The sequence below is a fragment of the Heterodontus francisci genome, chromosome 1 (genome assembly GCF_036365525.1).
Source record: "Heterodontus francisci isolate sHetFra1 chromosome 1, sHetFra1.hap1, whole genome shotgun sequence".
Taxonomy (NCBI): domain Eukaryota; kingdom Metazoa; phylum Chordata; class Chondrichthyes; order Heterodontiformes; family Heterodontidae; genus Heterodontus; species Heterodontus francisci.
Genome location: NC_090371.1, coordinates 51,285,645 through 51,306,875, shown reverse-complemented (window position 1 = coordinate 51,306,875; position 21,231 = coordinate 51,285,645). Strand labels below are relative to the sequence as shown.

Below are 21,231 nucleotides of genomic sequence, written 5' to 3'. Positions count from 1 at the left end.
CGACTCTGGCAAATGAAACACTCTTATTCAAGAAAGAGTGCAAGGACAGTCCTAGTAACTGTAGGCCAGTTGGTTTAACATCATTGGTGGATAAGGTTTTAGAAACAATAATTAGGGAAGAAATCGATAGACACTTGGAGAGGTTCGAGTTAATGAAGGAGAGCCATCACGGATTTGTAAAAGGCAGATCATGCTTGACTGATCTAATTGAATTTTTTGATAAAGTAACAGAGAAGGTTGATGAAGGGAATGCAGTGGATGTTGTTTATATGGATTTCAAGGAAGCATTTGATAAAGTACCACATAAAAGGCTGGTTAACAAAATTGAGGTTCACGGAATAGGAGGGTCAGTGTCCAACTGGATAAAAGAATTGGCTTAAGGAGAGAAAACAGTGAGTCATGATAAATGGTTGTTTTTCAGACTGGAGGATAGTAGACAGTGTTGTTCCAAGAGTTAGTGCCAGGACCACTAATTTTTTTTTTGCAATATATAAATGACTTGGATCTTGGAATACAGAGTAGAATTTCAAAATTTGCCAATAATACCAAACTTTTGGAGTAGCAACAGTGAGAATGATATGAACTGCCTGAAACAAGACATAGATAACCTAGCAGAATGGGCAGAGAGGTGGCAGATAGAATGCAATCCTGATAAGTGTGAGGTGATGCACTTTGGCAGAAGGGATAGGGTGAGGCAATATATACTTAATGGCACAGTTCTGAAGAGTGTGCAGGAACAGAGGGACCTAGGGATGCACATGGATCAATCTTTGAAGGTAGCAGGACATACTGACAAAGTGGTTAGTAAAGCATATGGGATCTTGAGCTTCATAAATACAGGCATAGAGTACAAAAGCAGGGGCATTATGCTGAACCTTTACAAAGCTCTGTTTAGGCCCCAACTGGAATATTGCTTCCAGTTCTGGTCACCACACTTTAGGAAGGATGTGAGGGTCCCTGAGATGGTGCAGAGGAGATTTACCAGAATGGTTTCAGGGATGGAGCATTTTAGTAACAAGATTAGGCTGGAAAACCTGGGGTTGTTCTCCCTGGAGCAAAGAAGAGTAGAGATTTGATGGATGTGTACAAGATTATGAAAAGCTTAGATGTTAAACAAGGAAAAACTGTTTCCATTAACCGATGGTACAAGGACGAAGGGACACAGATTTAAAGGTTTTGGGCAAGACATGCAGGGGAAATGTGAGGAAGAACTTTTTTTCATGTGAGTGGTAATGACCTAGAATTCGCTGTCTCCACTTCCACCACTCTTGCGGGCAATCAATGATTTCAAAAGGAAATTGGATGGAGACTTAAAGGGGGGGACTGACACTAACTGGATTGCTTCGTGGAGAGCCAGCGTGGACCTGAAGGGCCGAATGGCCTTCTATGCCATAAATGACTAAATACTTCCCCAACCCAGTTATGAACAGAGATTGAAAAAGACGACAAAAGCATAGAGTCAGGTTTTTAACAGAAAATCAAAAGCAAGTTTTTGCCAGACTCAGAAGCCGAAAATAAAGAGTGAAAAAAAAAGACTGCAGTTAATTTAGCACCTTTCATGGTCTCATAGCATCCCAAAGCCTTTCACAGTGAAATTAAGTAATTTTGAAGTATGTCAGCCAATTTACCACAGCAACAATCCAGAAACAGCAAGGGTTAAATGACCTGATAATGGTTTAAGCAACAGGGAAGTTCAGACAATGGCCTAGACTTTGAAATAGTAATGATGGCGAAACTGTCAGCATTTACTGTTCTCATTACTTTTCTGAAACTGACAGCAACTTCTGGAGTGCACACATGTGCAGTTAAAACACAAAAATCTAGAAGTTGCTGTCAAATGATTCTAAGTCAATGATCGGAACGTTTTGATGAAAGGTCACAGACCTGAAACATTAATTCTGCTTCTCTCTGCATAGGTGCTGGCTGACCGGCTGAGGATTTCCAGCTTTCTGTTTTTATTACAGGCAGCAGAGTTTTGGACGACCTCAAGTTTAGAGGGTACAGTATGGGAGGCTGGCCAGGAGTGCACTAGAATAGTCAAGTCTGGAGGTAACAAAGGTATGGATGAGGGTTTAAGCAGAAGAGCTGAGGCATGGATGGAGAATGGCGATGTTACAGAGGTAGAAATAGGCAAGTTTTAGGTGGGAATATGTGGTTCAAAGTTCATCTCAAGGTTAAATATGACTCCGAGGTCAATGAGTTACAACAAGTGAATCCAACAAAAAGTAATATCTAAAAATGTTGACCAGGTCAAAAGAAGGAGAATTAGCACAATCAGGGTAGAAATCAGTGCCAGCACAAGGCTGAGAAGATAGACAAGGACTGTTCCAATTAGAAATGTTGAAATTGGAGGCTAAGAATGAGATTTGGAAGCTGAAGGAAGTGCAATAGAAATGGGAAGAAAAAAATGATTGCAGTGCAGATTGCCAGAAGAGGGAACAACACAAATTTGAGACCAAGCAGCAGCACCACAAGGCCAACAAGCAGAAAGAACATGGTTACACTGTTGAACAAGCACAGAATCATGCATTTAGTGATTAGGATCTTGGAGCACACAATGGACTTTTTAAAATCAAATCTGATTCAAAATTTTCAGAAGGGAAGCGATATTGAATGGTTAGCCTCACATAAGAGGGTCAAAAATAAATGGGCCAGTCAGTTTACAGCATCACTAAGTGTGAGAAAATTATATAAAAATCTTTGAAGTGAAGCTTGAATCCTACATATAGATTGCTGGAAAAAGGGAGGAGTTAAATATAAACAAGTGAAAATTACAGATGGCATAAATTGATTTATTCCCTTCTGTGAAACTTGATTTATGAGTCCATATTTGGTATATGATTTTGAAAATTTAGTTTTGGTAAAGAATGAAAGCAATTGATCCATGATACCTCTGTTAAAGTGTATGCATCCTCTGCAGTGCATTCAGCTTTAGCTGTTGGATTACTTAGTGCAAATATTATAGGACGGTCATTGATGTGGCCCATGGCACTAATCACTTCTTTGGTGAAGAGTCTGCCAGCACCTGCTACTCCTGCCAAAAACAAATTGAACAAAGTCAACCTGAAATCTATGGAAACAGCAGAAAAAGTTTAACATTTCAGCTACAAGACTTGAATTCCTGAACCTTGATCAAAATTTCATAAAATGGAGGAAATGTTAATCCTTGCATTGATCCTGGCTTCAAAGATTTCAGTGCAATTTTTTTTTGCTTATTGTTTCATGGGATGTGGGCATCGCTGGCTAGTCCAGCATTTATTGCCCATCCCTAATTGCCCTTGAGAAGGTGATGGTGAGCTGCCTTCTTGAATGGCTGCAGTCCATGTCAGGTAGGTCCACCCACAGTGCTGTTAGGAAGGGAGTTCCAGGATTTTGACCCAGCGACAGTGAAGGAACTGCGATACAGCTCCAAGTCAGGATGGTGTGTGGCTTGGAGGGGCACTTGCAGGTGGTGGTATTAGCATGCATTTGTGGCCCTCGTCCTTCTAGGTGGTAGTGGTCACGGGTTTGGAAGGTGCTGTCTAAGGAGCCTTGGTGCATTGCATCTTTTAGATGGTATACACTGCTGCCACTGTGCGTCGGTGGTGGAGGGAGTGAATGTTTGCTGATGGGGTGCCAATCAAGGTGGCTGCTTTGTCCTGAATGGTGTTGAGCTTCTTGAATGTTGTTGGAGCTGCACCCATCCAGGCAAGTGGAGAGTATTCCATCACACTCCTGACTTGTGCCTTGCAGATGGTGGACAGACTTTGGGGAGTCAGGAGGTGAATTACTCGACACACAATTCCTAGCCTCTGACCTGCTCTTGTAGCCATGATATTTATAGACTACTCCAGTTTAGTTTTTGGTCAATGCTAACCCCTAGGATGTTGAAAGAGGGGAATTCAGCAATCATAATGCCATTGCACGTCAAGGGGAGATGGTTAGATCCTTTCTTGTTGGAGATGGTCATTGCCTGGCACTTGTGTGGCGCGAATGTTATTTGCCACTTATCAGCCCAAACCTGGATATTGTCCAGGTCTTGCTGCATTTCTGCACTGGCTGCTTCAGTAGCGGAGGAGTCGCAAATGGTGCTGAACAATGTGCTATCAGCGAACATCCCCACTTCTGACCTTATGATTGAAGGAAGGTCATTGAAGAAGCAGCTGGAGATGGTTGGGCCTAGGGTACTACCCTGAGGAACTCCTGCAGTGATGTCCTGGAGCTGAGATGATTGACCTCCAACAACCACAACCATCCTTCTTGCGCTAGGTATAACTCCAACCAGCAGAGAGTTTTCCCCTGAAACCTACTGACTGCTCATGTTTTGCTCGGGCTCCTTGATGCCGTATTCAGTCAAATAAAGCAGACATTATTTCTGCCAGAATTTAAGCAGTTTGTGCTCAGAGAAAGCTTTAAACTCATCGTGAAACAAAGTACAGAATTTCTATAAAGATTTAAATATTCTTTCAAGCTTTACAAAAACAAGATTGCAAAAATATTGAAATCATACTGTTCATATTTAATTAAGTTTAATTTAATATAGTTTCATACTATGACCACTTTAACAGGCATCATTGAGGAAACCTGCAATATTTAAAATATAGCTGATATATTTATTTTAAATAAACTACAGATTTTCTCAGTGCACTGTTGGAGGAAATCCTTTTCAGCAATATACCCAATTCTAACAAATGTGCTACCAGATGCAGTTGCAGCACTTGGAGAGAATGAATGTTCTTACAAGTTATTCCACAAAATAATAGGGTTCAAAAGCATTATTGGCTTTCATAGGAAAAGCATACAATGATTAACTATTACTAATAATTACACACATACTGGAGACACTTATGGAGAATTCACAAGGCTAATTACTGAGAATAAGTGAGAATATAACATTGAGGAATAGAATGTTCAGTAAAATGGGCAATAAAAAGGTGGTGTAGCCCAGTATGTCAGGGACACCCGAGAAATAATCAAAGTTGATACTGTGCAAGCAGGAAAACCTACAGAATGAGAAGCTGATTGGAGATTCAAATGGAGTTGTAGGAAATTATAGGTATGGATTTGGAGGTCACAACTCTTTCAAGATCTTCAGAGTAGAAAGGGGTATTGGAGACAAAGCGGTGGTTTATAACTGGATGAATTATCCCAATTTTTAAAACATATACATTTATACATAAAACGTTCTGCAACTTTTACCACTTACCAATAATAGCAGTGGGACGTACTAGATTTACTGCATCCAGAAATGTCTTGGTTATCTGATCAGGTGCGGGGTGGACATAAGCTGCTTGGTGACTCTCAATTGGCTCTGAACGACCCTGTAGTCAGAAGCATAGAGTCAAAGAGATACAGCACTGAAACAGGCCCTTTAGCCCACCAAGTCTGTGCCAACCATCAACCACCCATTTATACTAATCCTACATTAATCCCATATTCTCTACCACATCCCCACCTTCCCTCAATTCTCCTACCACCCACCTACACTAGGGGCAATTTACAATGGCCAATTTACCTAACAACCTGCAAGTCTTTGGCTGTGGGAGGAAACCGGAGCACCCGGCGGGAACCCACATGGTCACAGGGAGAACTTGCAAACTCCACACAGACAGTACCCAGAATCAAACCCGGGTCGCTGGAGCTGTGAGTCTGCAGTGCTAACCACTGCGCCGCATTGTTAAAATGTAACTGCAACATACAGGCTCAGTTAATGCTAATTAAGCTACCCAGCAACTGAGGTAGGGTTAAACCCTTTTTAAAGAACAAAAATATAAGTTATACACTCTCCTTTCCCCAATGGATTTGCCAAAGCCATACACCATCAGTAACCTAGATGATGACAAATATATAAGAAATATTTCATATTCTGAAGTGCACTGGTTGTTGTACAGGCAATATATAGAATCACAATGTTTACGGCACAGAAAGAAACTACCTAGCCCATTGTGCCTGTGCCAGCCAAAAAAAGCCACGCAGCCTAATCTCACCTTCCAGAATTTGGTTCGTAGCCCTGCAGGTTATGGCACTTCTGGTGCACATCCAGGCAGCTTTTAAATGAGATGAGATTTTCTGCCTCTACCACCCTTTCAGGCAGTGAGTTCCAGACCCACACCACCACCCCCCTCCCCCCCACCCTCTGGGTGAAAAACATTTTCCTCATCGCCCCTCTACTCCTACCAATCACTTTAAATCTATGCTCCCTAGTCACTGAACCCTCTGCTAAGGTAAATAGGCCCTTCCCATCCAATCCCCTCACAATTTTGCACATCTCAATTGAATCTCCCCTCAGCCTTCTCTGTTCCAAGGAGAACAATCCCAGCCTATCCAATGTTTCCTCATAGCTGCAATTTTCCAGTCCTGGCAACATCCTCGTAAATCTCCTCTGTATCCTCTCTAATACAATTACATCCTTTCTGTAATAAGGTGACCATAACTGCAAACAGTACTCAAGTTGCGGCCTAACTAATGTTTTATACAGTTCCAGCATAACCTCCTTGCTCTTGTATTCTATGCCTTGGCTAATAAAGGGTTCTATATGCCTTCTTAACCAACTTACTGACTTGTTCTGCTACCTTCAGAGATTGGTGGACATACACTCCAAGGTCCCTCACTTCCTCTACACCGGTCAGTATCCTCCCATTTATTGTGTATTCCTTTGCCTTGTTTGACCTCCCCATATGCATCACCTCATACTTCTGTGGGTTAAATTCCATTTGCCACTTTTCTGCCCACCTGACCAGTCCACTGATATCATTTTGCAGTCTGCAGCTAACCTCCTTGCCAACCACATGGTCAATTTTTGTGTCGTCTGCAAATTTGATTATTCCCCCTATATTTATGTCCACATTGTTAATATATACCACAAAAAGCAGGGGACCTAGTACTGAGCCCTGTGGAACCCCACTGGAAACAGCCTTCCAGTCGCAAATATATCTGTCAACAATTACCCTTTGTTTCTTGCCGCTGAGCCAATTTTGTATCCCAGCTTGCTACATTTCCCTGGTTCCCATGGGCTTTTTTTTTTAAAAACCAGTCTGCCATGTGAGACGTTATCAAAAGGTTTGCTAAAATCCATGTAGACCACATCAATTGCACTATCCTGATCAATCCTCCTTGTTACTTCTTCAAAAAATTCAATTAAGTTAGTCAGACACGACCTTTCCTTAATATATGTTGACTATCCTTTATTAACCCATGCCTTTCTAAGTGATAGTTTATCCTGTCTCAGAATTGATTCCAATAATTTGCCCACGATCAAGATCAGACTCAATGGCCTGTAAATATTCGGTCTATCCCTCACTCCAGTTTTAAACAAAGGTACAAGGTTAGCAGACCTCCAATCCTCTGGCACCACACCTGTATCCAGTGAGGACTGGAAAATGACGGTCAATCTTCCGCTACTTCCTCCCTGGCTTCTTTTAGCATCCTGGGACACATTTCATCCAGCCCTAATGGTCTATCCACTTTCAACGATACTAATCCACTTAATACTTCCTCTCTCCCTACGTTCATCACATCTAATACTTCAAACTCCTCAACTACAACGCCTTCACAAAAAAGGGGGACGATGCAGACAGACACAAAGTATTCATGAAGAACAATACCAACATCTTACACCACTACACATAGGTTACCATTTTGGTCTTTTATGCGCCCTACTCTTTCCTCAGTCATCCTCTTAGTCTTAACATATTGATAAAATATCTTTGGGTCCTCCTTGATTTTACTCGGCAATATTCCTTGATGCCCTCTCTTAGCTTTCCTAATTTCCTTTTTGATTTCACCCCTCCACTTTCTATACTCCTCATGGCTTTCTATGGTATTGAGTTTTCGGGTGTCTGATTTAAGCTTTCCTTTTCTAGCTTTTTAAAAATTCATTCATGGGATGTGGGCATCGCTGGCCAGGCCAGCATTTATTGCCCATCCCCAATTGCCCTCGAGAAGGTGGTGGTGAGCTGCCTTCTTCAATCGGTGCAGTCCATGTGGGGTAGGTACACCCACAGTGCTGTTAGGAAGGGAGTTCCAGGATTTTGACCCAGCGACAGTGAAGGAATGGCGATATCGTTCCATGTCAGGATGTGTGTGACTTGGAGGGGAATTGGCAGGAGGTGGTGTTCCCATGCATTTGCTGCCCTTGTCCTTCTAGTTGGTAGAGGTCACGGGTTTGGAAGGTGCTGTCTAAAGAGCCTTGGTGCATTGCTGCAGTGCATCTTGTAGATGGTACACACTGCTGCCACTGTACGTCAGTGGTGGAGGGAGTGAATGTTTGTAGATGGAGTGCCAATCAAGCGGGCTGCTTTGTCCTGGATGGTGTCGAGCTTCTTGAGTGTTGTTGGAGCTGCATCCATCCAGGCAAGTGGAGAGTATTCCATCACACTCCTGACTTGTGCCTTGCAGATGGTGGACAGGCTTTGGGGAGTCAGGAGGTGAGTTACTCACTGCAGGATTCCTAGCCTCTGACCTGCTCGTCGCCACGGTATTTATCTGGCTACTCCAGTTCAGTTTCTGGTCAACGACAGCCCCTAGGATGTTGATAGTGGGGGATTCACCGATGGTAATGCCATTGAATGTCAAGGGGAGATGGTTAGATTCGTTCTTGTTGGAGATGGTCATTGCCTGGCACTTAAGTGGCAAGTAACATTCGTGCCACACATCAGCCCAAGCCTCGATATTGTCCAAGTCTTGCCGCATTCCTACACGGATGGCTTCAGTATTTGAGGAGTCACGAATGGTGCTGAACATTGTGCAATCAAACCTTGTAAGCTCCTCGACATCCAGGGGGCTCTAGATTTGGTCGTCCCACCCTTTTTCTTTGTGGGAACATGTTTACTCTAAACCCCCTGAATCTGGTCTTTGAATGCCTCCCTCTGCTCTGACAGTGATTTACCTTCAAGTAGCTGTTTCCAGTCCACTTTTGCTAAATCACTTCTCAGCTTAGCAAAATTGGCCTTACCCCAATTTAGAACTCTAACTCCTGTTCCATCTGTTCTTTTCCGCAATTACGTTAGAACTGAATTTGTGATCACGACCACCAAAATGCTCTCCCACTGCCATTCCCTTCACCTCCCCAGTTTCATTTCCTAAAACTAAGTCCAGAACCACACCCTCCCTTGTTGGACTTGGTACATACTGGCCAAAACAGTTCTCCTAAATCCATCTTAAGAATTCTATTCTCTCAATTCCTTTCACACTAAAACTATCCCAATTAATATTGGGACAGTTAAAATCCCCTACTTAATATTGTTTGTGCACTTCAGAGATTTGCCTACATATTTGCTCTTCTTTCTCCCTCTGACTGTTCGGGAGTCTATAGTTTGTTCCTAAGCTCAATCCATATGGCCTCAGTTGATGATCCTTCGAATATATCATTCTTCCTCACAGCTATAATTGCTTCTCGAACCAAAATTGCCACCCAACTCCCTTTTTATCCTCCTCTCTCTCGGCTGAAAACCCTGTAACCAGGAACGTTGAGCTGCCATTCCTGTCCCTCTTTAAGCCACATTTCTGTAATAGCTGTATTGTACTGCCATGTTTCTATTTGTGCCTTCAGCTCATCTGCTTTATTTGCAATACTACTTGCATTGAAGTTTATACCCTTGAGCACTGCCAAATTCTTTTTCTATTTATCCTTTGTTTCCTCTATCTTTCAGACTCAATCACCAATTTTCTGCCTTCCATTTCCATTTCTGATTTTGCCCCATCTGAGTCTACTCTCAGGTTCCCATCCCCCCCTGCCAAACTATTTTAAACGCTGCCCAACAGAACTAGCAAACCTCCCGGCAAGGATATTGGTCCCGGCCCGACTGAGGTGCAAATCGTCCGCCTTGTACAGGTCCCACCTCCCCCAGAACCAGTCCCAATGCCCCAGAAATGTAAACCCCCTCGCACCCCCACCCCCCCAATCCTGGAACATCTCTCCAGACACGCATGCATCAGCTCCAACCTCCTATCTCTATGCTCACAAGCGTATGGCATGTGGAGATGACTATCTCTGAAGTCTGCTTTTTAATGTCTTACCTAGCTCCCTAAAATCTACTTTCAGGACAAGGCTGAAGCATTTGCATCCATCTTCAGCCAGAAGTGCGAAGTGGATGATCCATCTTGGCCTCTTCCTGAAGTCCCCAGCATCACAGATGACAGCCTTCAGCCACTCCAATTCACTTCACGTGATATCAAGAAATGGCTGGATACTGCGACATGGGCCCCGACAACATTCTAGCAATAGTACTGAAGACTTGTGCTTCAGAACTAGCTGTGCTCCTAGACAAGCTGTTCCAGTACAGTTACAACACTGGTATCTACCCAGCAATGTGGAAAATTGCCCAGTTATGCCCTGTACACAAAAAGCAGGACAAATCCGACCCGGCCAATTACCGCCTACCAGTCTACCCACAATCATCAGCAAAGTGATAGAAGGGGTCGTTGACAGTGCTGTCAAGCAGCACATACTCAGAAATAACCTGCTCACAGACTCTCAGCTTGGGTACCACCTGACCTCATTACAGCCTTGATCCAAACATGGACAAATGAGCTGAACTCCAGAGGTGAAGTGAGAGTGACTGCCCTTGACATCAAGGCAGCTTTTGACAGAGTGCGGCATCAAGGAGCCAAAGCAAAATGGAGCCAATGGAATCGGAGGGCGAAAACTCTCCTCTGGTTGGAGTGGTACCTAGCAAAAAGGAAAATGGTTGTGGTTGTTGGAGATCAATCACCTCAGTCCCAGAACATCATGCAGGAATTCCTTAGGGTAATGTCCGAGGCCCGACCATCTTCAAGTGCTTCATCAATGACCTTCCCTCCATCATAAGGACAGAAGCGGGGATGTTCAGCACCATTCGCAACTCCTCAGATACTGAGGCTGTCCGTGACCAGGTGCAGCAAGATCTGGACAACATCCAGACTTGGGCTGATAAGTGGCAAGTAACATTTGCACCACACAAGTGGCAGGCAGTGACCATCTTTGAGAAGAGAGAATCTAACCATCTACCTTGATGTTTTGGGAATCTTGGATAACGCGGGATATTGTGAGCCTCGTCAAAAATAAAAAGGAAGCATTCGTAAGGGCTGGAAGGCTGGGAACAGACAAAGCCCTTGAGGAATATAAAAAGACAGTAGGAAGGAACTTAAGCAAGGAGTCAGGTGGGCTAAAAGGGGTCATGAAAAGTCATTGGCAAACAGGATTAAGGAAAATCCCAAGACTTTTTACACGTCTATAAAGAGTAAGAGGGTAACCAGGGAAAGGGTTGGCCCGCTCAAGGACAGAGATGGGAATCTATGTGTGGAGCCAGAGGAAATGGGCGAGGTACTAAATGAGTACTTTGCATCAGTATTCACCAAAGAGAAGGACTTGGTGGATGATGAGCCTAGGGAAGGGAGTGTAGATAGTCTCGGTCATGTCGTTATCAAAAAGGAGGTGGTGTTGGGTGTCTTGCAAAGCATTAAGGTAGATAAGTCCCCAGGGCCTGATGGGATCTACCCCAGAATACAGAGGGAGTCAAAGGAAGAAATTGCTGGGGCCTTGACAGAAATCTTTGCATCCTCATTGGCGACAGGTGAGGTCCCAGAGGACTGGAGAATAGCCAATGTTGTTCCTTTGTTTAAGAAGGGTAGCAAGGATAATCCAGGAAATTATAGGCCGGTGAGCCTTACGTCAGTGGTGGGGAAATTATTAGAGAGGATTCTTCGGGACAGGATTTACTCCCATTTGGAAACAAACAAACTTATTAGCGAGAGGCAGCTTGGTTTTGTGAAGGGGAGGTCGTGTCTCACTAATTTGATTGAGTTTTTTGAGGAAGTGACGAAGATGATTGATGAAGGAAGGGCAGTGAATGTTGTCTATATGGACTTCAGTAAAGCCTTTGACAAGGTCCCTCATGGCAGACTGGTACAAAAGGTGAAGTCACACAGGATCAGAGGTGAGCTGGCAAGATGGATACAGAACTGGCTCAGTCATAGAAGACAGAGGGTAGCAGTGGAAGGGTGCTTTCCTGAATGGAGGGCTGTAACTAGTGGTGTTCCACAGGGATCAGTGCTGGGACCTTTGTTCTTTGTAGTATATATAAATGATTTGGAGGAAAATGTAGCTGGTCTGATTAGTAAGTTTGCGGACGACACAAAGGTTGGTGGAGTTGCGGATAGTGAAGAAGATTGTCAGAGGATACAGCAGGATATAGATCGGTTGGAGACTTGGGCGGAGAAATGGCAGATGGAGTTTAATCTGGACAAATGGGAGGTAATGCATTTTGGAAGGTCTAATGCAAGTGTGAAGTATACAGTAAATGGCAGAACCCTTAGAACAAAGAACAAAGAAAATTACAGCACAGGAACAGCCCCTTGTAATTGAAACCCCCACTCTGGGAAAAAGCTTCTTGCTATCCACCCTGTCTATACCTCTCATGATTTTGTACACCTCAATCAGGTCCCCCCTCAACCTCCGTCTTTCTAATGAAAATAATCCTAATCTACTCAACCTCTCTCCATAGCTAGCGCCCTCCATACCAGGCAACATCCTGGTGAACCTCCTCTGCACCCTCTCCAAAGCATCCACATCCTTTTGGTAATGTGGCGACCAGAACTGCACGCAGTATTCCAAATGTGGCCGAACCAAAGTCCTATACAACTGTAACAGGACCTGCCAACTCTTGTACTCAATACCCCGTCCGATGAAGGAAAGCATGCCGTATGCCTTCTTGACCACTCTATTGACCTGCGTTGCCACCTTCAGGGAACAATGGACCTGAACACCCAAATCTCTCTGCACATCAATTTTCCCCAGGACTTTTCCATTTACTGTATAGTTCATTCTTGAATTGGATCTTCCAAAATGCATCACCTCGCATTTGCCCTGATTGAACTCCATCTGCCATTTCTCTGCCCAACTCTCCAATCTATCTATATTCTGCTGTATTCTCGGACAGTCCCCTTCACTATCTGCTACTCCACCAATCTTAGTGTCGTCTGCAAACTTGCTAATCAGACCTCCTATACTTTCCTCCAAATCATTTATGTATATCACAAACAACAGTGGTCCCAGCACGGATCCCTGTGGAACACCACTGGTCACACGTCTCCATTTTGAGAAACTCCCTTCCACTGCTACTCTCTGTCTCCTGTTGCCCAGCCAGTTCTTTATCCATATAGCTAGTACACCTTGGACCCCATGCGCCTTCACTTAGGAGTATTGACAGGCAGAGAGATCTGGGCGTACAGGTCCACAGATCACTGAAAGTGGCAATGCAGGTGGAGAAGGTAGTCAAGAAGGCAAACGGCATGCTTGCCTTCATCGGTCAGGGCATAGAGTATAAAAATTGGCAAGTCATGCTGCAGCTGTACAGAACTTTAGTTAGGCCACACTTGGAATATTGTGTACAATTCTGGTCGCCACACTACCAGAAGGACGTGGAGGCTTTGGAGAGGGTACTGAAGAGGTTTACCAGGATACCTGGTCTGGAGGGTATTAGCTATGAGGAGAGGTTGGATAAACTTGGATTGTTTTCACTGGAACGACGGAGGTGGAGGGGCGACATGATAGAGGTTTCCAAAGTTATGAGCGGCATGGTCTGAGTGGATAGTCAGAAGCTTTTTCCCAGGGTGGAGGAGTCAGTTATTAGGGGACATAGGTTTAAGGTGCGAGGGGCAATGTTTAGAGGGGATATGCGAGGCAAGTTCTTTACACAGAGGGTGGTGAGTGCCTGGAACTTGCTGCCGGGGGAGGTGGTGGAAGCAGGTACGATAGTGACGTTTAAGAGGCATCTTGACAAATACATGAATAGGATGGGAATAGAGGGATACGGTCCCCGCAAGTGCAGAAGGTTTTAGTTTAGGCAGGCAACAAGATCGGCGCAGGCTTAGAGGGCCGAATGGCCTGTTCCTGTGCTGTACTGTTCAATGCCATTACCATCTCTGAATCCTCCACTATCAACATCCTGGGGGTTACCATTGACCAGAACCTGAACTGGACCAGCCATATAAATACTGTGGCTGCAAAAGCAGGTCAGAGACTAGGAATTCTGCAGCAAGTAACTCACCTCCTGACTCCCCAAAGCCTGCCAACAGTCTACAAGTCAGGATTGTGATGGAATACTCTCCACTTGCCTGGATGGGTACAGCTCCAACAACACTCAAGAAGCTCAACACCATCCAGGACAAAGCATCACGCTTGATTGGCACCCCATCCATCATCTTCAACAGCAGTGTGCACCATCTACAGGATGCACTGCAGCAACGCACCAAGGCTACTCAGGCAGCACCTTCCAAACCCGCAACCTCTACCACCTAGGACAGGGGCAGCCGATGTATGGAAACACCACCACCTGCAAGTTCCCCTCCAAGTCACACACCATCCTGACTTGGAACTATATCGCCGTTCCTTCACTGTCACTGGGTCAAAATTCTGGAACTACCTTCCACTGTGTGTGTACCTATCCCACATGGACTGCAGCAGTTCAAGAAGGCAGCTTACCAGCACCTTCTCATGGGCAATTACGGATGGGCAATAAATGCTGGCCTGGCCAGCAGCGTCCAAATCCAATGAAAACAAATTAAAAAAAATGAATTTTAGTTAAATGCTAAATGCAAAGACGACTAAATTTTACAAAGAGATTAACCCTCAAGATTCCCTCACTCACCAAACTCGCAGCTTCACACTCTGTGCCCAAGCCGCACTCTGAAGTGTTGAGATATTTCAGAAAGACAGGATAAGGCAACTTTTGCTTTTTGAAAACAGACAAACAGCAACATTTCTGGACTAAACATCTAATATGCTGTACTAGGAATTCAGGCAGCTCATTTTCACATTTAGAAAGTTATTTATGCTATTCCAGAACTACAGACAGACAATGAAAGCTTTAAAAGGACAGTCATAGAATGGTTACAGTACAGGAGGGGGCCATTCAGCCTGTTGTATCTGTGCCTGCTTTCTGCAACAGTAACTCACCTAGTACCATTCCCCTGCCTTTTCCCTGGAACCCAACAAATTTTTTCTCTTCAGATAATTATCCAGTCATCTATTAATTACTTAAAATAACTAAACTGCAACATGGACTGCAGTGGTTCAAGAAGGCAGCTCACCACCAACTTCTCAAGGGCAATTAGGGATGGGCAATAAATGCTGGCCTGGCCAGCGACGCCCACATCCCATGAATGAATTTAAAAACAAGTACTGCATGTTTTACATTCATATGGAGTTCACATCAGAGTGTGACAGATCAGAGACTGGTTTCATTTCCCAACAGAACTGAAGAAGCTTTGAAAATAATCCCATTGGCCTTCCTAGAAATTTTGGTCAGAACTTACAAACACAAGGTTTTGAGACATTACACTGTATTCTTTTTGCCTGCACATCAAACTATATCTTTGGAAAATTTTGTTAAACATTCAAGATGTCCAGGGTGACAAATAGATCACCTGTTCTGAGTTGTACATTTCTGAACAAGTTACCATTGCGTAAAATAATATTTACTTACTTTTGGGGAAATATGGTGGTACATATTAATTGGAATGCCAATATGCTGACTGGCTTTGTGATAATTTCTCAGTTTGCGATTCAAGCTTGCCAATAGATGAAGGCATTTCAGTGCAAACTACATATTTCTACACATGCACTCTGTTCCACCATCATCTCAGCTTAAATACTAAACCTGTGCACCTCTTGTGATCTAGCTTTATGTTCATCACAGACAGCTAAAATTGCTACAACTGCGTTCAGTTCTGACCCTCCTCATCTAATTTTTTTTTTGAGGACAGTTAGATTCTGAAATAATTGTCTAAGTCTATAGAGCTGTTGTTTCTATGATATCAGCAATTAGCTCTAAGACTCCATTTCAACCACTTCTCGACAATAAAGAATACTGCCTCACTTGTACACAAGACATGCCGGAGCCCAAATATCCAAAGATGAAGGAAAGTAACCAAGAGTATTCAGCAGCTTATTAAAAAGTATTACATGAAAGCTATTAAAAGTAAATGTTTTAGCTCACTTGCTCACCTCACAAAGCAAGCCATACTTGTCAAACATCCATATCTTCCTCTGTGCTTCCTCTTCAGGCATTCCAACACTTTTCATGGCCATCACAATCAGATCAGCAATGCCCAATGCTGCCTGTACAAAAGTAGTAACAGAACAGAAACCATGTAAAGAGCAGCACAAACATAATGGTCAAATTGGGCCAGAATGTCTTTTATTCTCCAACAGAAAACAACATTTTTGTTTCTGAAGTCACTTAAGTATATGCTAAGTTTTCGCAAGCATTTGGGAAAAAAAACTTGAAAGTGATAGTAACAAATATATGCAGCTTCCCTATTAAACCTGAGCCAATATTCAGAGAAGCCCAATTTAACATTTCAGGTTGATGACCTATTGTCAGAACTCAACATTGACAAAAGGTCATCGACCTGAAACGTTAACTCTGTTTCTCTCTCCACAGATGCTGCCAAACCTGCTGAGCATTTCCAGCATTTTGTGTTTTTAAATTCAGATTTCCAGCATCCACTTAACTATGTGGATGATAAATGCTGGCCTTGTCAGCAACACTCACATCCCAAGAAAGAATTAAATAAATAATGATTTTACGTTGGACAAAACATGCACCTGAGAAGCTTGTGTTGATTAAAGCCCATCTTAGAATTGTTCCATCGGCAACTGAATTTTAGTAGGCATATCTTCTGACTGGGCCTCTGTGTCCTCCCTCGATTATTTCCTCCACAGCATGTCACTATGTATAGTGTAGTTGTGCAGTGGACAATACGCTATCATGATCTTTGAGATTTTAGTACAGCTATACTGTAACCTCTCCCCTCTCTGATCTGTCTGAACCCAAGTGTTCAGAATGTTAAAACAATAATCCTGGTATCTGCTATTTGGTTTCGCTCACAGTTATCTCAACGCCTCATGAGCTAGGACTGAAAGCAGATGCTTAGCTAACAAAGATCCACCTGTCAAATTTTCCTAACCCTTAAAATATTGATTTGGAAACCACAGATGGTCATAAAATGAAGATATTTTGAGTACCATCAGGATGACATGCATTCATATAGATAAATTCGGTGCCCATGTTCACATAGTAGCTGTACATTATTAGATTACACCGCTTTCAGTTCATGAAAGTTGTGGTATTAGGGGTAGGAGCTTCTGAACCACTGATCATTCCCTGCTTTTTACAGAAACCCACAACATGGAAAAAGTGCAGGGGCTCCTCTGCTGCTGGTTGATTTCTGCAGGGAAGCAATGAAAGAAACAGTGATGGGAAGCAAGGTATTGGACACCTGATGTTTGCATCAGTGTACTGATGCTTATGAAATTTGCCAAGTATTCCTGTTGCTTAACAGAATTCAGTACATGCTTGAATGCCTGGCTCGAAAAGATGGCATAATCCTATTTTTGCCTCTCTATTAAAATGAATATGTACACCTATGGTAGTCTTTAGAAAAGGTGGTTGGCTAAAGGAGGATGCAGTTAGTTGCCCTTTTCTCTCTTATGCAGTGAGATCCTCCTCCGAACAAGGATACTCAGAAGTATGTCCACCTTCACAATTATGACGACAAGTTTAAAAGTTGCACCTGGCAACATGCCACAGATGAAATAAAGAGATGGAAAATAAATACAAAACTAGAACTAGCAGCAAATATAACAGAAACAATACTTAAAACTGAACCAAACACTGTAGCAAGACAAAATCCTATAGTTAACAAATGGTATTGTATTGCTGAATATGCCTTGAATAGCTTCTACACAATCTGGCTGCTGAAATTATGCCAGATAATTAATGAGGGCATCTCAAATTCATCCTCTGCCCGAAAATACATCTTGGCTGCAGAGTGGTGATCTCTGCACAGTAGCCTTAAGGCTTGTCCACCAAATTTTTTTGTTACCAGCTCAGCATCCTCAAACCCACCCACATAATTAAACTTATTGCTGCTAGTTTTGTGGGTGGCGTTGAAGGGGAAAAAAAAAAATGTCTCACCTCCCCTGCTCCAAGGAACAGATATCTGTTCTCTGTGATTGGTTTGTTAATCACTCTCTGGGCTGACAACAGTCCTGCCAGTGCTACTGATGCCGTGCCTGTATAATACAAAAACAACACTAGGTGGCAAACAATGATTACATAAAGCAAAACAACAGTAGTTTTAAAATCAGGTAAAGAGTACTGGAAGTGCTGTTTACTTTAAAATATAAATCAAATGGATTTATTTTGTTTCAAGGTGCTTAATTATAGGAATAGTTAAACCAAAATACAAAAAATTGCGCAAGATTCAAATTTGATAGTTTTTCTTTTAAAAAGATGACTTCTCTGGCATTGGGAAACACCAACGTTTTATAACTTCTTTACCTGCACAAAATAGGTTTTTAAAAAAATTAGAACTACTGCAGACAGGAAAAGTTAATGGAGTTGCGGATTCCTCATTTTCTATGGAACATCAGGGTAAGCATTTCTGGGCAAGGTTTTAATATTTTTATTTTGCTTTAAATTTGTCTTAGCAGATTGAAATTTGCTTGATATTTTACACTCGTTAACTGGAAGCCACTATAACAGCTACAACCAAATCATAATGCATTAGTGATGCAATCATTTTAAGAGCCCAAGAAAAAGGATTTAAATTAAAAATAGAATGACAGTGGCAAACTGGAATGATTTCAGTCTAGTGACATTAATGCCAGGATTAAAAGGTCTGATGCAAAGGGTTACATTTGAAACACTAACCCATCTTTGTCCTTCGCAAGTTAATAATGTGCTTCACATTTCCAACACCCACTGTTTCTATCTCTGATTTCTAATATTCAAAATTTTTTGTCCTGATTGCTCAGTTTGTTAAGGTAGTACAACTTTATTCTTTTCTCTGGGTCCAGTATTGCTTTTGCATCTTAAATATTAAATTAGGGAGGCAGCAAGGTACAGGTTATTTCAATGTGGACAACTCCTTTAGTTCCAAATATATATACGTGGACAAATTGTTGAAAGTGGCCAGTTGAGAAAGTGGTTAAAAAGGCATACGGAATGCTGGGCTTTATAAATAAAGGCATAGAGAATAAAAATAAAAGAAGTTATGATGAACCTTTAAAAAACACTGGATCAGCTTCAACTGGAATATTGTGTCCAATTCTGGACACCACACTTTAAAAAGGTTGTGAAGGCTTTAGAGAGAGTGCAGAAAGGATTTACAAAAATGCTTCCAGGGATGAGGGACATCAGTGATGTGGATAGATTGGAGAAGCTGGGTTGTTTTCTGCAGAGGAGAGGGTTGAGAGGAGATTTAATAGAGGTGTTCAAAATCAAGAGGAATTTGGACACAGTCGATACAGAGTGAGATAGAGAAAAACTGTTCCCATTGGCAGAAGGGTAAAGAAGCAAAGGACACAGATTTGAAGTGATTGGCAGAAGACTCAAAAGAGACACGAGGAGAAACTTTAAAAAAAAAATACAGCAAGTGGTTAGGATCTGGAATGCACCGCCTGAACGGGAGGTGAAGGCAGATTCAATTGAGGCTTTGAAAAGGGAATTAGGTAAGCACCTGAAGAGTCAGAACTTGTAAGGCTACAGGAAAAGGGCATTGAGTGGGACTAATTAAATTGCCCGAAGAGGACCGGCACAGGCTCGAAGAGCCGAATGACATTCTGTGCTCTAACTATTCTATGATTTTATGATTCTATTCTGGAATGGCCAAGGTGACATCAGGGGGGGGTTCTGATGGAAGGTCACAGACCGGAAACGTTAACTTTGCTTCTCTCTCCACACATCCTGTCAGACCTGCTGAGTATTTCCAGCACTTTGTTTTTGTTTCAGATTTCCAGCATCTGCAGTATTTTGCTTTTATTATCATCACTCATATTACTTTCTACCCGTTCCAGTCACCCCACTAACTGCGGTCTCTTTGGACTCTGCCAGCGGATTAACCATCACCACCCGTCTGTCTTTCCATCCAGACTGTCCTTTCTTTGCAAGCCTCTGCTGCTTCCTGCTTTCCAAGACAAACTTCCTCGAAACGTTCCCCTCTGCCCAAACATTGACTTTGCATTGTTCTCTAGTTTCCCACTCCCAGCTTTTCTTGTCAATGAGACCCACCTCTTGCTCTCTAGGCTCTATTCCCACTAAACTGTGCTCTCTCCTCAGATACTTGGCTTGAAATCTGCCATCACTACAGTCACATACACTGGAAGTGCGATGGAGAGTTTTGAAAATGGACTTTGTCTTTAAACAATACACCTTTATTTTAAAAAAGTGAACATTGCTCCAAAATGGCCACCAAAAAAAAAAGGGATTTGCCTTCTGTGTATTCAAACTGTCTGACAAAGACAAAGGACAAACCTTCAAAGCTAACCGGTGTCAATGGAACCCATCCTACACCAATGCTAAAACATTCCAGAATTGAATTTCTTCTTCTGAAACAAAGGAGATGTGAAATGGCCGTATAAGAACATAAGAAATAGCAGCAAGAGTATGTCATTCAGCCCTTCAAATAGGTCTACAATTTAATACAATAGGTATTGTCACTGGACTAGTAACCCAGAGACCCAGGTATTGCTCTGGGGACATAGGTTCTAATCCCACCACAGCAGAAGGTGGAATTTGAATTTCAATTAATAAAATCTGGAGTTTAAAGCTAGTCTAATGATGGCCATGAAACCATTGTCGATTGTTGTAAAAACCCATCTGGTTCACTAATGTCCTTTAGGGAAGGAAATCTGCTATCCTTACCTGGTCTGGCCGACATGTGACTCCAGATCCACAGCAATGTGGTTGACTCTTGCATGCCCTCGAAATGGCCTAGCAAGCCACTCAGTTCAAGGGCAATTAGGGATGGGCGATAAATGCTGGCCTGGCCTGCGACGCCCACATCCCATGAATGAATAAAAAAAAAGAGATCATTGCTGATCTTCCACTTCAACACCATTTTCCTGCACTATCCCAGCATAGCTTGATGTTTTTAGTATGTAGAAAACTATCGATCTCAGTCTTGAACATACCCAACAACTGAGCCTCCACAGCCCTCTGGGGCAGAGAATTCCAAAGATTCACCAGCCTGAGTGAAGAAATTCCTCCTCATCTCAGTCCTAAATTGCCTGCCCCTTATTCTGAGACTGTGTCTCCTGCTCCTGTTTCTAGACTCCCAAACTAGGGGAAACATCCTTCCTGCATCCATCCTGTTGAGTCCTATAAGAATTTTGTATGTTTGAATGAGATCACCTCTATGTCTAAACTCTAGAGAATAAAGGCCCAGTCTATTTAATTTTTCCTCATAAGGCAACCACGCCATCCC

General features: G+C 42.8%; 1 protein-coding gene across 1 annotated transcript in view; it reads right to left on the bottom strand.

Annotated features, from left to right (window-relative positions):
• me2 (malic enzyme 2, NAD(+)-dependent, mitochondrial) overlaps positions 1 to 21,231 on the bottom strand; it is a 108,180-nt gene that overhangs the window by 15,374 nt on the left and 71,575 nt on the right. The window contains exons 9-12 of the mRNA XM_068030570.1: positions 17,940 to 18,037; positions 15,965 to 16,078; positions 5,186 to 5,300; positions 2,892 to 3,034 (exon numbers count right to left, since the gene is read on the bottom strand). Coding sequence (XP_067886671.1) covers positions 2,892 to 3,034; positions 5,186 to 5,300; positions 15,965 to 16,078; positions 17,940 to 18,037 — 470 coding nt within the window. The remainder of the gene's footprint in view (positions 1 to 2,891; positions 3,035 to 5,185; positions 5,301 to 15,964; positions 16,079 to 17,939; positions 18,038 to 21,231) is intronic.